Source organism: Protopterus annectens, chromosome 1.part1 (assembly GCF_019279795.1).
Source record: "Protopterus annectens isolate FY-2018-M chromosome 1.part1, PAN1.0, whole genome shotgun sequence".
Classification (NCBI taxonomy): domain Eukaryota; kingdom Metazoa; phylum Chordata; order Ceratodontiformes; family Protopteridae; genus Protopterus; species Protopterus annectens.
In genome coordinates, this window is record NC_056726.1 from 638954090 (window position 1) to 638967439 (window position 13350).

A 13350-nucleotide genomic window follows, 5' to 3' on the forward strand; every position below is an offset into this window, starting at 1 on the left:
CCCCAACAACCCTTACTAAGAAATGTCAGAAATAAAAAAAATTTTACTCAGCCAAATTCCAACAAGAATTAAATTCTTGCAATTGGTCTATAGTAAAACTTCTCCCCTTAGAATAAGCAGTATTGAATTTTAACAAAAAATTCCTTGAGATTCTTGACTTTCACGCACCCACTCTCTCAAAGAAAACTAAGGCAAAAGCTGCACCTTGGCTTTCAAAAGAGACCAGGCTCAAAATTAAACTCAGAAATAAAGTTTGGGCTTTATGGCGAACTACTAAACTCCCTCATGATCAAATTAAATACAGGCAACTTAGGAATGAAACTAAAAAACATATACTACTTGACAAAAAACAATACTACTGCAAATTACAAACAAATAATCAAAATAACCCTCAGAAGTTCTGGGCAGGGTTGAATAATCTACTACACCCTGGTCATACTACTATCCCTGTCCCTGCTGCCTCCACTGATAAACCCCCAGAAGCAGTCTCTGACAGTTTTAACCGATTCTTTACCGAGACAATCCAAGCCCTAGCCAGCCAACTGCCTCTTAGCTCCCACAGCCTAGACAGTTCCACCCTTAAAAATCTACCTTTATTTAGCTTTCAACCTGTTGTCACATCACTAATCCGTACCTTAATCAGAAAACTCAAACTCACCACACGCTCGGCTGACCAACTTCCGGCTGAATACCTACAAAAATCAGCTGATGCCATTGCCTACCCAGTGTCATTACTTATCAATCGCACCAAAAATTCCTGATATCTGGAAGATATCCTATGTAATTCCTCTTCATAAAGGAGGTAGTTCTACTGAACTCTCCAATTACAGGCCTATAGCTATACTCTCTCCTCTAGCAAAGATAATGGAAAAATGTATTCAAAAACAGTTCAAGCACCACCTAATAAATAACCACCTCATGGCAGATACCCAGCATGGCTTTAGACCTCACCATAGCACTACCTCAGCCCTACTAGTCTTTTCCAATACCATAAACCTCAATCGTAATAATAACCATATTTCTTCAGCTCTATTTTTGGATCTGTCCAAAGCTTTTGATATGGTGGATCACCAACTATTAATCCATACCCTGCAATCACTTAGTCTAGATCCCAAAGCCCTTCAATGGTTTAATTCCTACCTAAGTGGTAGACAACAGGCTGTACTTTGGCAGACCAAACTCTCTACCCTGCTACCTAATACCCTGGGAGTACCACAAGATTCTATATTAGGCCCACTGTTATTCTCCATCTTCATCACTGATTTGAACACTGTCATACCTAAAGTCAGCTGTATCCAATATGCAGATGACTCTACACTGATTTGCTCAGCAACATCCCCTACAGAGTTACAGTTAGCTACCCAGACTACCTTTAACACAATAGAAAACTGGCTTACCAATCGTCGCCTGATACTGAATCCTAAAAAGAATAAAAATGCTGTTATTCCCACCAACCCAAAGGTCTAGCGCCATTACCTTTACAATTAAAGCAAAGGATGGCACAATAATCTCACCTGACCACTCTACAAAACTACTAGGTGTCACTATCGACAACAACTTAAAATTCGACCTACGTGTTAACCAATTGATCAAAACCATCAACAAAAAACTAGGCTCATTGCATAGAATAAAAAGCTTCCTGACTCCTCCAGCCAAGGTTGCCATTGCTCGATCTCACCTTCTCTCTACTCTCTTGTATGCATCCCCTCTTCTCCATAATACTAGTAAGACTGCCCTGAACAAAATCACTATCTGTTATAATCACATTGCCAGGTTTGCCACTGGGCTGCCTTTCAGGACACATCATTGCATCAATTGAATTCAGCTTGGATGACTTGAACTACCTAGTCTAACATTATATAACCAACTGATTATGGCCCACAAAATTATATACAACCCTGAAAACACCCCTGCACTCAAAAATCTAGTCACCCTGTATAACAACCCTAGACCATTGCGTTCTTCCAGCAGACGCCTTATCCAGACATGTAAAACTAATAACCTAGCCAGTGACTCTCTCTTTATAAACTCTGTAGGCAGATCATGGAACCCACTACCTCGTGAGATTACCTCACTCTCTTCACTAGGTCATTTCAAAGCTAAGCTCTAACAATACCTGGGGTCAAAATGGACATGCTATTGTATCAAGCCTGGCTAATCTTTTCTCCAGATTGTGTACAGCTGCTATGTAACCTGTCTTGTAGTGCAACTTTCAGACTTATCTACTCTGAACTTAACAACTGCTCCTAATGAAGCTATTAAAATGGTAGTTCATTGATTTAATGTAAAAAAATAAATAAATAAAAAAATAAAATTTATATATGTAATTTCTGTATGGGTTGTCTCTATGTTCTCTGTAAATATTCTATTATGCTATCCATGATATGTGATATGTAATGATATTTTTGTTACTGTTTGGAGCTTTTCTCCCCGGGCCTCTGCTGAAAATGGACATATATCCAGTCGGACTATCCCGGTTAACAAATGTAAAATAAAATAAAATAAAAAAATTAATATTTTTGGCTAACAGTATAGCTTCTTAAAATCAAAAAATCACATATTCTAATGACAGACGATAACCATTGTTCCTGCTTATTCTACTAATTTTCCCTCCAATAAGTTAAACTGCATCTCCCACCATAAAGGAATAATATGCATCTGCTGTGTTTTGAAAATGTTAGCTTTTACAGTCTGCATTTTTTAATTCTTTTTTAACCAGGTAACCAAACTCATCCTCTTTGGATTCTTTTCTGCCCACTTCACAAGAACAAATGTAAATACAAAACATAAACTGACAACTTAATGAGCCAGTCAAACAGATTAATGCTGGGAGGGGAGGAGAAACGTAAGTATCCGAAGAAAAACACAAGCAAAAACTAGGATACTGTGCAAAGCTGTTAAACAATGAGTGGAAACTAGGACAGACCCTCATATTGTTGAGCTGTGAAGCCCATTTACCCTTCTATCTTCAGTTTATCTATTCACAGAATGGAACTGGGGTTGTGCCTGCTAACTTGAATATATACATCACGCATGATACTGTTTATAAGACAGATGGGAGTCTAGGAATGTAAACTACAATAACATATCCCATTGTTTTTTTGTTTCCTTTCATATCTAAAGTGAATATCCTCCATGTTTTGCTGATATTTCTGCCTCCTTCTGTATTGTCTGTGTCTGCTGTATACCTGTGAATTGCCTGTTTATACATCTATTTCAATGTCTGCTTATTTATTTTCTACCCCACTGTATTGTAGTTGCCTTTTAGTTTGTGTTCATCTGGAAGGCTTTGATTTCATCCTGTCAGTGTGCAATAACAGCCAAAGTAAATGCATTATGTTTTCCTATGAGCCAGATTAAAAGAGATCAGAGAAGCACAATATAGCCTTGAGACTTAGGAAAAAGCAAAACAAAACAACAACAAAAAATAGCTGCTATGATAAAGATAAACACATAGATATTGATTTGTAAGTTAAGGACATTTGTTGACAATGGTGCCATGTAAGCCGCTGCTCCAAGCATCAAAGCACTGCCTTCTTCACCTTGCCCCAAAGCTGCTAACCAAAACCATCCTACAGGTTTACCAAGAGGTACTGCACATCTGAAATATGAAGTGCAAATGAGCCTCATAAAGTTTTCACTATGTCTCAGTGTCACTGTTTGCTGGGCAGACTAAGAAAATGGTTGTATCCACAGCCAGTCAGATAGAGGTAATGAGCCAAAGCTTTACACAACTGGGTGTAATTTCACTGCCTCTTCTAACACTATGTGTCAGCCAGATACAGCTACAGCCATTAGTGTAGTCTTGCCTTTCATGAAATGCAGGTTTCATATAAGGTACCATTTCCCAGGACTGATCAAATTAGATGGAGTGTCATCAGTTCATCCCTTGCATTGGATGTAATTTTGCTTCATAGTAGGAAATGCTACACAGCATACAAAGTTGGGATGAACAGCATTATGAAGCATTTTAAATTCCTTCCTTCAAGCACTAGCCAACATGTGGCTTAAGGATTGCTTCAGTATGTTTCTGGGGTACCCCATTTATATTGTACTACTGGACAGAATTTCATATAAAGAGTCCATACATCTGTGGTTGGACAACTGAACAGTAAAGATACATTACACAATGCAGGTGTGTTGGAACTGAGTGTTGGCCCATTAGCAAAGCACAAAGACCTGGACACGTACTTGAATACATGCTGCTTGACAATGTTCTGTTAGAATCACAAACATTCTTCGATTTCCCACAAGACAAATGTAATGCATTCAACAAGCATTAACTGTTTTGGAATATGGCCAAGACAACATGGTCCCACAGGTTAGTTCTCAGTCATAAAATGCATTTAACAAATGTATGTTTTAGATTTATTTAGTGATTCCTTTACACAGGAGACAAATTAGAAAAAAAATAGCTTGCTTATATTAATGTACTCAGGGCTTTTGACAATGCTTTTATAGCTTATTGTTACATAAAAGACTGCCTCATTAGGCTACACATTTTGCCGTTAGCATCTGATGAATTAATTTAGATTATATAAGCTCCTGTATTACCTTCCAAAGCAAATATTCTTTCTCCAAGGGATTTAGCTATGGAAACCAAAGCGAATTCATCAGACACATTGAAGAAATGGTCTTCAGTAGGTTTACTTGCAATGGATTGTATTTCTTTCACTAAATTGTTTGTGCTGATGTTTCCTCTGCTATAACTGCCAAGAATCTAAAACACAAGGAACAATTTGGTTAATTAGCAGATGTTATAATAAAATCAGGTCCATTTTTCAGCATATTCACAACTCTTGCTGCAGTTAACAGTCTTGTTCAGCACCTGCATACATCCATTTGTATGTGTGCACTAAAATGAATCTAAGTACCTACTTGATAATGCAACTAACACTGACTCAAAAAAAAACTGAAACAAAATTGACAATACACTGTACCTGCTCCAAGACATAGCCTCAGAGCATACCAGCACAAAAAAATGCTTTTTGCAGGGGGCAATATTCCTCATACCGCCCGTGTTAGGGGCTGTGCCAACACACTTCCTGCAACTTTTAAATTCTGATGCTGAGACCAAACATCACCGGGCAAAGACCATATTCTTCAACCCCTAGAAATTTAGTGATCTCACATACCTGCCAACCATCTGCTTTGTCGAACAACATATGTTAGCTAAGTAGTTGTTGACTTTAATGACTGTAAACTTAACTACTGGCTCCCGATTGTATAATTATCAGATCCATAGCAAATTCTGGGTTCATAACATTTATCTTCAGGTGCAGCTAACATTGGGTAAGATTGGTCATAGCCTGTTATAGGCCCCTAACCATGTCCCAAGACACTCACTCCATGTTTCTAAGCACACTGGAGAATATTAGAGTCCAACCTAACACTCTCATACTGGGTGACTTCAACTACCCCTCGATTAACTGGGAAAACTACTCATGTACCAATACACTTGCCCAACATTTCCTGGAATTCATTAATTCCAATGCCCTGGACCAGATCGTTCTTACCCCTACTATAGGTAGCAACATCCTTGACCTGGTCATTACTAACATGGGCGACCGTTTCTCTACACCAATAGTCAACACCTTCCTGGTGAGATCCGACCACAAACTAATCACCTTGGAAATCCGCATCCCTCCCCTGTAAAGGTAACCACCATGAAAAACTTCTCCATAGCTAACTTTGGGCTCCTAAGAACAGAGCTGGCTAACTTCACGGCACCCATGCAAATGGAGAATAGTTGCATGACCACCGAATCATACACCAATGCACTTTACAAACACGTACACAAATGCATGGATCTTGCCATACCCAATAGAGCCAACATGCTCTCCTCCAAAAAAAGGAAGCCAATCTGGTGGTCCCCAGCCATAAACAAACTGTACAACAGAAGGAGGAAACTGATGCAGAATAAGGTGAAGTCCCAAGACTGGAAAAACTTGTTTATCAGCCTCAACAAATAGTTGAGATCCCTCATCAAATCCTCTAAAGCTAGCTATGAAAACAGAATTGCAGCAGATAGTAAAGACAACCACAAGGCCTTCTATAGTTATGTAAAGAACCTCCATGGCAATACCCAGATTTGCTCTGAGCTACTGCACAATGGTAGCTCCTATACTGAGCCAACAGATATTGCCAATATACTGGCCGACAGATTCAGTGCCAACTTAACCCCCCCAAAGGACTAATCACAATACCAGTAGATTTCAAGGCACCCAGTATTACTGCTGCACAGGTTAAAACAGCACTGTCCAAGGCCAAGAATACAGCTTCTATGGGACCTGACAATATCCCTGGCTGTGTTCTACATGAATTACAGAGTGAACTGGCACCTCACCTGTGTGCCCTGTTCAATCACAGCCTCACCTCATGCTTTGTCCCTACCAAATTGCACATTGCTGTAGTCATCCCTCTCCACAAAGGAGGAGTGACTACAGACCCTGGGAACTATCGCCCCATTAGCCTGACAAGTCTGATATGCAAAGCTATGGACGCATCATCATGGACCCAATAAACAAGGATGTAGGGAATCTCTAAACTCTGTATCCCACACAATTTGGTTTTGTGAAGGGTAGATCATGCCTGCTCAACTTGGTTGACTTCTTTGAGTCAGTCACCAGAGCTGTGGATGAATGAAGGCAAGGTGGTTCATACAGCTTACCTTGATCTAGCCAAGGCTTTTGATACCATTCCCCACTCAGGAATCATAGCAAAAACTCATTAAGCTAGGCATCAACCCCTATATCACTAGGTGGGTTGCAAACTGGCTCACATTTAGAAACCACAGTGTGAAAGTAGCTGACTCCAAGTCAGACTGCTGACCAGTCACGAGTGGAGTCCCACAGGGATCAGTCCTGGGTCCTCCCATGTTTGGCATCTGCTTCGCAGAAGTCCAGGCCAACACGAAGGGACTCTGGCTGACAAAGTTCACAGACGATTGCAAATTGGGAGCCATTATTACCTCCCCAAGTGATGTTGACATCCTACAGAAAGGCCTCACTGAGACCAACGATGTGTCAGAACCATGGCCTTAAGCTTAATGTCAAAAAATGTGTCATCATCTCTTTTGAGAAAAAAACAGTTCCCATGAACTACCACATCGATGGTAGTCCAGTGAACACAGAAGGCGTTATAAGAGATCTGGGAACAGAGGTTGACAGCAACCTCTCTTTTGACCACCACATTGCCACTATAGTCAGAAAGTCCTTCTATATGGCACATCTCAATACTAAGGGCTTTGCATCCAGGAAGAAAAAGGTCATTGTCTCTCTCTCTCTCTCTCTATACTCTTCCCTCATTAGGCCAATCATCGAGTCCCATTTGGCATGTACCTCACTAGACATCTGCAACAACTGGAGAGGCCACAAAAGTACCTCACAAAGAGGATCCTAGGCCTTAAACACTTGTCCTATATAGACAGACTCAAAAAACTCCAACTATCCTCTGTTTCATATTGCATACTTAGAGGTGATCTCTGCTTGACTTACAAAGCCATGTCTAACCCAGCTCTGTTAGAAATGCTACATCTAAAGAAATCCCAATCCCTCCACACCACACGCTCCAAAGACCTCAACCTCATTACCACAATCAACAGAATGTCCTGGAGGGGCAGGTTCATAACCCAGAGACTGCCCATGTTATGGAATAGACTTCCCATACATGTCAAACAAAGCACCTCACTGGCCCTCTTCAAGAGAAATCTTGATGAGTGGATGGGAAATACAAAATTCACCCTGGGGATCACTCCAGTGGCTCTACTCGACAGAGGCACTGGAAACTAAGGTCGGGTGGCATGATGCCAGGGTAATCCTATGGGCTAGACTTGTAAAGGCTCCAGAGCCATTAGCCTAGTACACATCTATGAACCTGTCTAATTCAACATGTTGGTTCATTCAAAGCATAATGGCATATTCAGCTAGCTGTATTATTAAAAAAAAGACTTGAGAAATCAGACAACTCATGGGCCTAGTGGTAGTGTGATCAATGCAGTAAAGGCCATACAGTGGATATCTACAGACCTTTGACTTAGAGACTGACTGGTGGTAATAGGTGGGGAATAGATGAAGTGACTAATGCCTTTTCTCTATTCTCAAGGGAACGGTAAGGGGATTAGCATTCTATATATCAGCAAAAGAAGATCTGAGGCAAAGACTGATAAGCCATCCACTAAAGTCCACAGTGAAGTACAAATGCAGTCTTGGGATTTTAGCAAAAGAACATGCTTGACTCTACCTACACAGGAGGTTCCCATATCATTTACAGCTCATGTGTCTTTAGTTAACGGGACAAAAGGCAATTTAAAAAGAAGATAAAATTCTAATAATCAGAGCTGTGACACAGTCTCCTGACATCCATCATTCTGCAGCTTATAAACTATGCAAAACCATTATGAATTATTACCACACAACAGTCTAATCATACTATGCCACAGTAATTATTACAGATAAAGAAATATAAATTGCCAGTATGTGGTGTGATGTAAAATGAGAGAGACTAAATATCTCTATGCACAAAAGCAACCAGGGATATGTCAATTTGACAATGAAAGATGAGAACATTAGGTCTGAATGTGCTATGCACACTACTGGGAAAGGAGAGATGATAAGTACATGCAATGCTAAAGATCATGGCACAGATTAATTACTCATCTGCTGAGGTGCTCAGAGATGAAAGGAAAGCCTAATGCTGCAAACACTTATATGACACTGGAAATGAAACATAAGCACCATGAACCCATGTAAACCTGGTGTGGTTAAGGGGCTCTACTTCACATTGTTGAAATCCCACATAATCAAATCCCTCTGCATTGAGATGAAAATAGCAAAACCTCACTTATGTGAAAGACCACATCAGCAAAAACAACACCCAGGAAAGGAACCACCTGGCCAACATGCACACATTACACCCAACACAGTAAATCAAACCCACCGAACTGGGAGGCTTCACCCCCCACCCCCCCAACTAAATATACCAACTCAGAGATCACGCTATAGTGAGGAAAAGGGCACATGCCTCCATGGTGGCCAAGTGGTTCTTTGCCAGGCATTGTTTTTGCTGATGTGGTCTTTCCCATAAGTGAGGTTTCGCTATTTTCATCTCGATGTAATGTGATTCGATTATGTAAGGTTTTGATGAGAATTAGTGAAGTGAAACTGACCGAGTTAGTAAATTTAAACCAGATAATCATTAGATCATGCACTGTTGGCAAGAATGTTGTAGAAGAAATGGAGTAGTCCCCACAGCTAATAAAAAGTTGTCAAAAGCAGTACTCGGTGACAATCCAAAAAAAAATTACAGAAAGAGCTCAATCACACCCTGAGATAAGTCATTCACCATTACATTGAATGTGATTTAAGTTCAGATGATAAAAATGAAGAAATCAACCAGTTTTATGAGGATATGCAGCACTTTCTGGAAGCAATGTAAAATTGGAATGCTAAAGTCAGTAGTTCAAGTTCAAAAAGAAAAATGGGAAATTTTGGCCTCAGAGTGCAAAATGAAGTTGTTCACACTGGCTAGTATAATTCGACTAAGATGTTTCACTAGTCATAGCAAGTGCACTTTCAACTTAAGAGGGTGTAGGCATGGATATCACAAGATGGCCAGTACCAAAATCAGACTTACTATATTTGGTCTTGTGATTGATAGCTGTTCTGTTGACTTGTTTGGTTGCTACAGTGCATTGTTATTAGGAAAGTCTAGGAAATGCTGAACATATCCATTTTTAGAGATGTAAGAGAGACAATCAATGCTTAGGTAACAGAAGCGTACCAAGCAAGGTGTAGGTAACAGAAGCACCCCAGCAAGAAGGTACTTGGTTTGATATTTAACCCCTTAACGTATTAAGATAATTTTCATGATCTTTGGGAGACTCTGACTGGAGTTTGTAGCTAGAAATGAAGTAACAGTCAGAGTTTTTAAAGATGATTTATATATTCAGGAGCTCCAAATTAGGGTCGTGGGTAATTTAATGTGAGCTTATGGTGTTTCTAACCAATATGGATACTCTCCTTTCAGTTACCCAGGGGCCTGAAGAAATGGCAGGTGATAAATATTACTACAAAGGGATTACTTTAATTGCTTTGAAATCTATGTAAGCATGTCCAGTGGGGGGAGTCCACCTAAAAAGGACCCTATGGGGACAGCAAAGTCTGCAATATGCCGAAACCATGGTATGAGAGGTGCAGAGCATCCATGGTAAACTATGAAGTCTTATATCTACCATGTCACACAAGGTTGACGCATACTGAATCCCCTTAGAATGACACTAACTCCTTAGCTATTTTTTTAAAGCCAGCTATCTTGTCTTGTTATCTACACACATTCTTGGTGAAGCAAGATAGTACTCAAGACAGTGTATCTTTCTGCCTCTAACACATGCATAAAAAGTTCCATTATGTCTCTGTGCATGCCCCTCTAGGTGAAGCACCTCAGGTCACCACCAGGTCATAGTCATATTTGTGCGGCTGAAAGGAATGTGGGACCTTTCTAGCATTGCAGATCCTGACACAGGACATGCAGCTTGCAGTCACCCTTTTCTTGTCTCATCTGGTGAGTGCGGAGTCTGTCTGCCTAACTACAGAGTCATCTATGAATAAACATTTCCCTATGTAGAAGTAGACTTAGTGAGCCTTATGGGCTTAGGCCTGCCTTTTTGGTGAAGCATTTAGGGTGACACTATAAGTTTCGTTAAATGCAGTACTTAGTGAAAAAACAGAATTAGATTTGCAACGAATGCCAAATCTTAGTGATCTACCTCCAATTACTCCTAAACGAACACCTGACTAATCATTGGCTATGCTCTTGCTACTCTCTAGGATAATTATTAACCCTTTTCTACTATTGTTCTCAGCATTACTCCTATCATCTGTTTATTAATTGTGCTTATACAGAAATTATTTCACTACTTGTATTGTGCAATTGCTGTTATTGCACTATTTCTTGTATTGATCTATTGAATGTACTATACTATTGACTGCATTGTATTTCTGTTGAAAAAAAAGATATGTTTTCTGTAATACTGTGGAGCTATTCTCCCCGGGTCTCCACTGAAAAGGGGCCCCCGGCCCAGTCACACACTACCCGGTAAACAAATGTAATAAATAAATAAATAAACTGGCTACTACTAGAGCCAAGCTGGCTGCAGCTACACTCAGCTACGAATCAATGAATCATCTTCACTTTATAGGTTCATAGGTAGTTAGTAGGCTATTGGCCAAAGGACCTAAGTAAGCCTAGCCAACAAGGTTCCCTGGCTTACGCCACCCAAGAAAGTTATTTTCCTGTGCCCCTGTCGAGCAGAGCCACATAAGTGATCCCTGTGGTGTATTTCCTATTTCCCATCCACTCATCAAGATTTTTTTGAAGAGTGCTAATGAGGAACTTTGCTTGACATAGATGGGTAGCTTGTTCCGGAGTATGGGAAGTCTTTGGGATAGGAATCTATCCCTCCGGCATGTCCTGTTTATTATGGTGACAAGGTTTAGGTCCCTAGAGCCTGTAGCTCGGAGGGATTGGGATTTCTTTAGGTGTAGCATGTCCAACAGCTCATGGTTTGACATAGCTTTATATGTTAGGTAGAGATCACCTCGGAGTAGGCGATATGCTATGTAAAGCTGGAGTTTTTTTAGATGGTCAGTGTAGGGCATCTGTTTGAGGCCAGTAATCCTCTTTGTGAATTACTTCTGTGGCCTTTCCAGCTGCTGCAGATGTCTTGCGAGGTACATACCAAAAGGGGCGTTGTACTCTATAATGGGTCTAATGATTGTCGAGTAGAGGGGAATAATGACCTCTTTTTCCTGGATGAGAACCCTTTTGTGATGAGGTGTGCCATGTAGAAGGATTTCCTGACTCCTGTGGCAATGTAATTATCAAAGGAGAGACTACTGTTCACTTGGGTCCCAAGGTCTCTTATCCCACATTTGACTTTAAGTTGACTGCCGCCTATGTGGTAGTTCATGGGTACAGAGTTTTTACCAAAGGGGATGACAATGCATTTTTGGCATTGAGCTTAAGGCCATGGCTCTGACACCAGGCATCTGTCTCAGTTAGGCCCTTCTGTAGGATATCCACATCATTTGTGGACTCAACTATGGCTCCTAGTTTGCAGTCATCTACGATCTTCATTAGCCAAAGGCCTTCTGTGTTAGTCTGTACTTCAGAGAAGTAGATACCAAACAGGAGCGGTCCCAGGACTGAGCCCTGTGGTACTCCACTTGTCACTGGTTTGAAGTCAGATTTGGAGTCTGCAACTTTTACAGTGTGGGTTCTGTCAGTGAGTCAGTTGGCAACCCATCTTGTGTTGTAGGGATTTATACATAGTTTAGTGAGTTTAGCTATAATTCCAGAATGGGGGATGGTGTCGGAAACCTTGGCGAGGTCAAGATAGGCTGAGTGAACCGCCTTAGCCTCGTCTATGTCTTTGGTGACTGCCTCAAAGAAGTCGATCAGGTTCAGGAGGCATGATTTGCCATTCACAAACCTGAACTGCATGAGGTCCAGAGTTTGGAGGTTACCAATGTCTTTGTTTATGAGTTCCATGATGACACGTTCCATGGCCTTACAGACCAGGCTCATCAGGCTAATAGGGCGATAGTTCCCGGGATCAGTGGTGGCCCCCCTTTGTGGAGTGGGATAACTGTTTCTGTGTGCCATTCAGTGGGCACAAAGCCTGACATGAGGCTATGATTGAACATGGTGCTAGATGGGGAGCCAATTCATTCTGAAGTTCATGTAAAACACAGCCTGGGATGTTGTCCGGTCCCGTGGATGCTGTGTTTTTGGCTTTAGAGAGTGCAGCATTTACCTGCATAGTTGTGATTACAGGGACTCTGCATTCTTCCTGTATAGATATGGGCTCTTTAGGGGATGAGAGGGGGATAAAGTTAGCACTGAACCTATCTGCCAGGATGTTGGCAATATCAGTTGGTTCTGTAATTTTCATTCCATTGTGCTGTAACTTAGAGCAGATCTGGGTGTTGCAATTGAGATTCTTGACATAGCCATAGAATGCTTTGTGGTTGTCCCTAGATTCAGTGGCGATTTTGTTTTTGTAGTTAGATTTACAGGATCTTATAAGGGATCTCAGCTTCTTACTGAGGCTGACCAGGGAGCTCCTCCACTCATGGGATTTTACTCTTTTTTGCAACAGTTTCTTCCTTCTGTTGTAGAGTTTGTTTATGGCAGGGGACCACCAGATTGGCTTCCTTTTCTTGGACGATAGTGTCTTGGTTCTGTTTGGGATAGCACGATCCATGCACTCGTGTAGGTGCTTATAGTGTGCATTTGTGTAAAATTCAGCAGTCTTAACTGTATTGTCCATCTGCATGGGTGTCATGAAGT

At 40.9% G+C, this 13350-nt stretch overlaps 1 protein-coding gene across 1 annotated transcript in view; it reads right to left on the minus strand.

The window, feature by feature from the left end:
- Nucleotides 1–13350, minus strand: part of ITGA1 (integrin subunit alpha 1) — a 2125719-nt gene that overhangs the window by 953651 nt on the left and 1158718 nt on the right. The window contains exon 9 of the mRNA XM_044077325.1: nucleotides 4555–4720. Within this exon, the coding sequence (XP_043933260.1) occupies nucleotides 4555–4720 (166 nt within the window). The remainder of the gene's footprint in view (nucleotides 1–4554; nucleotides 4721–13350) is intronic.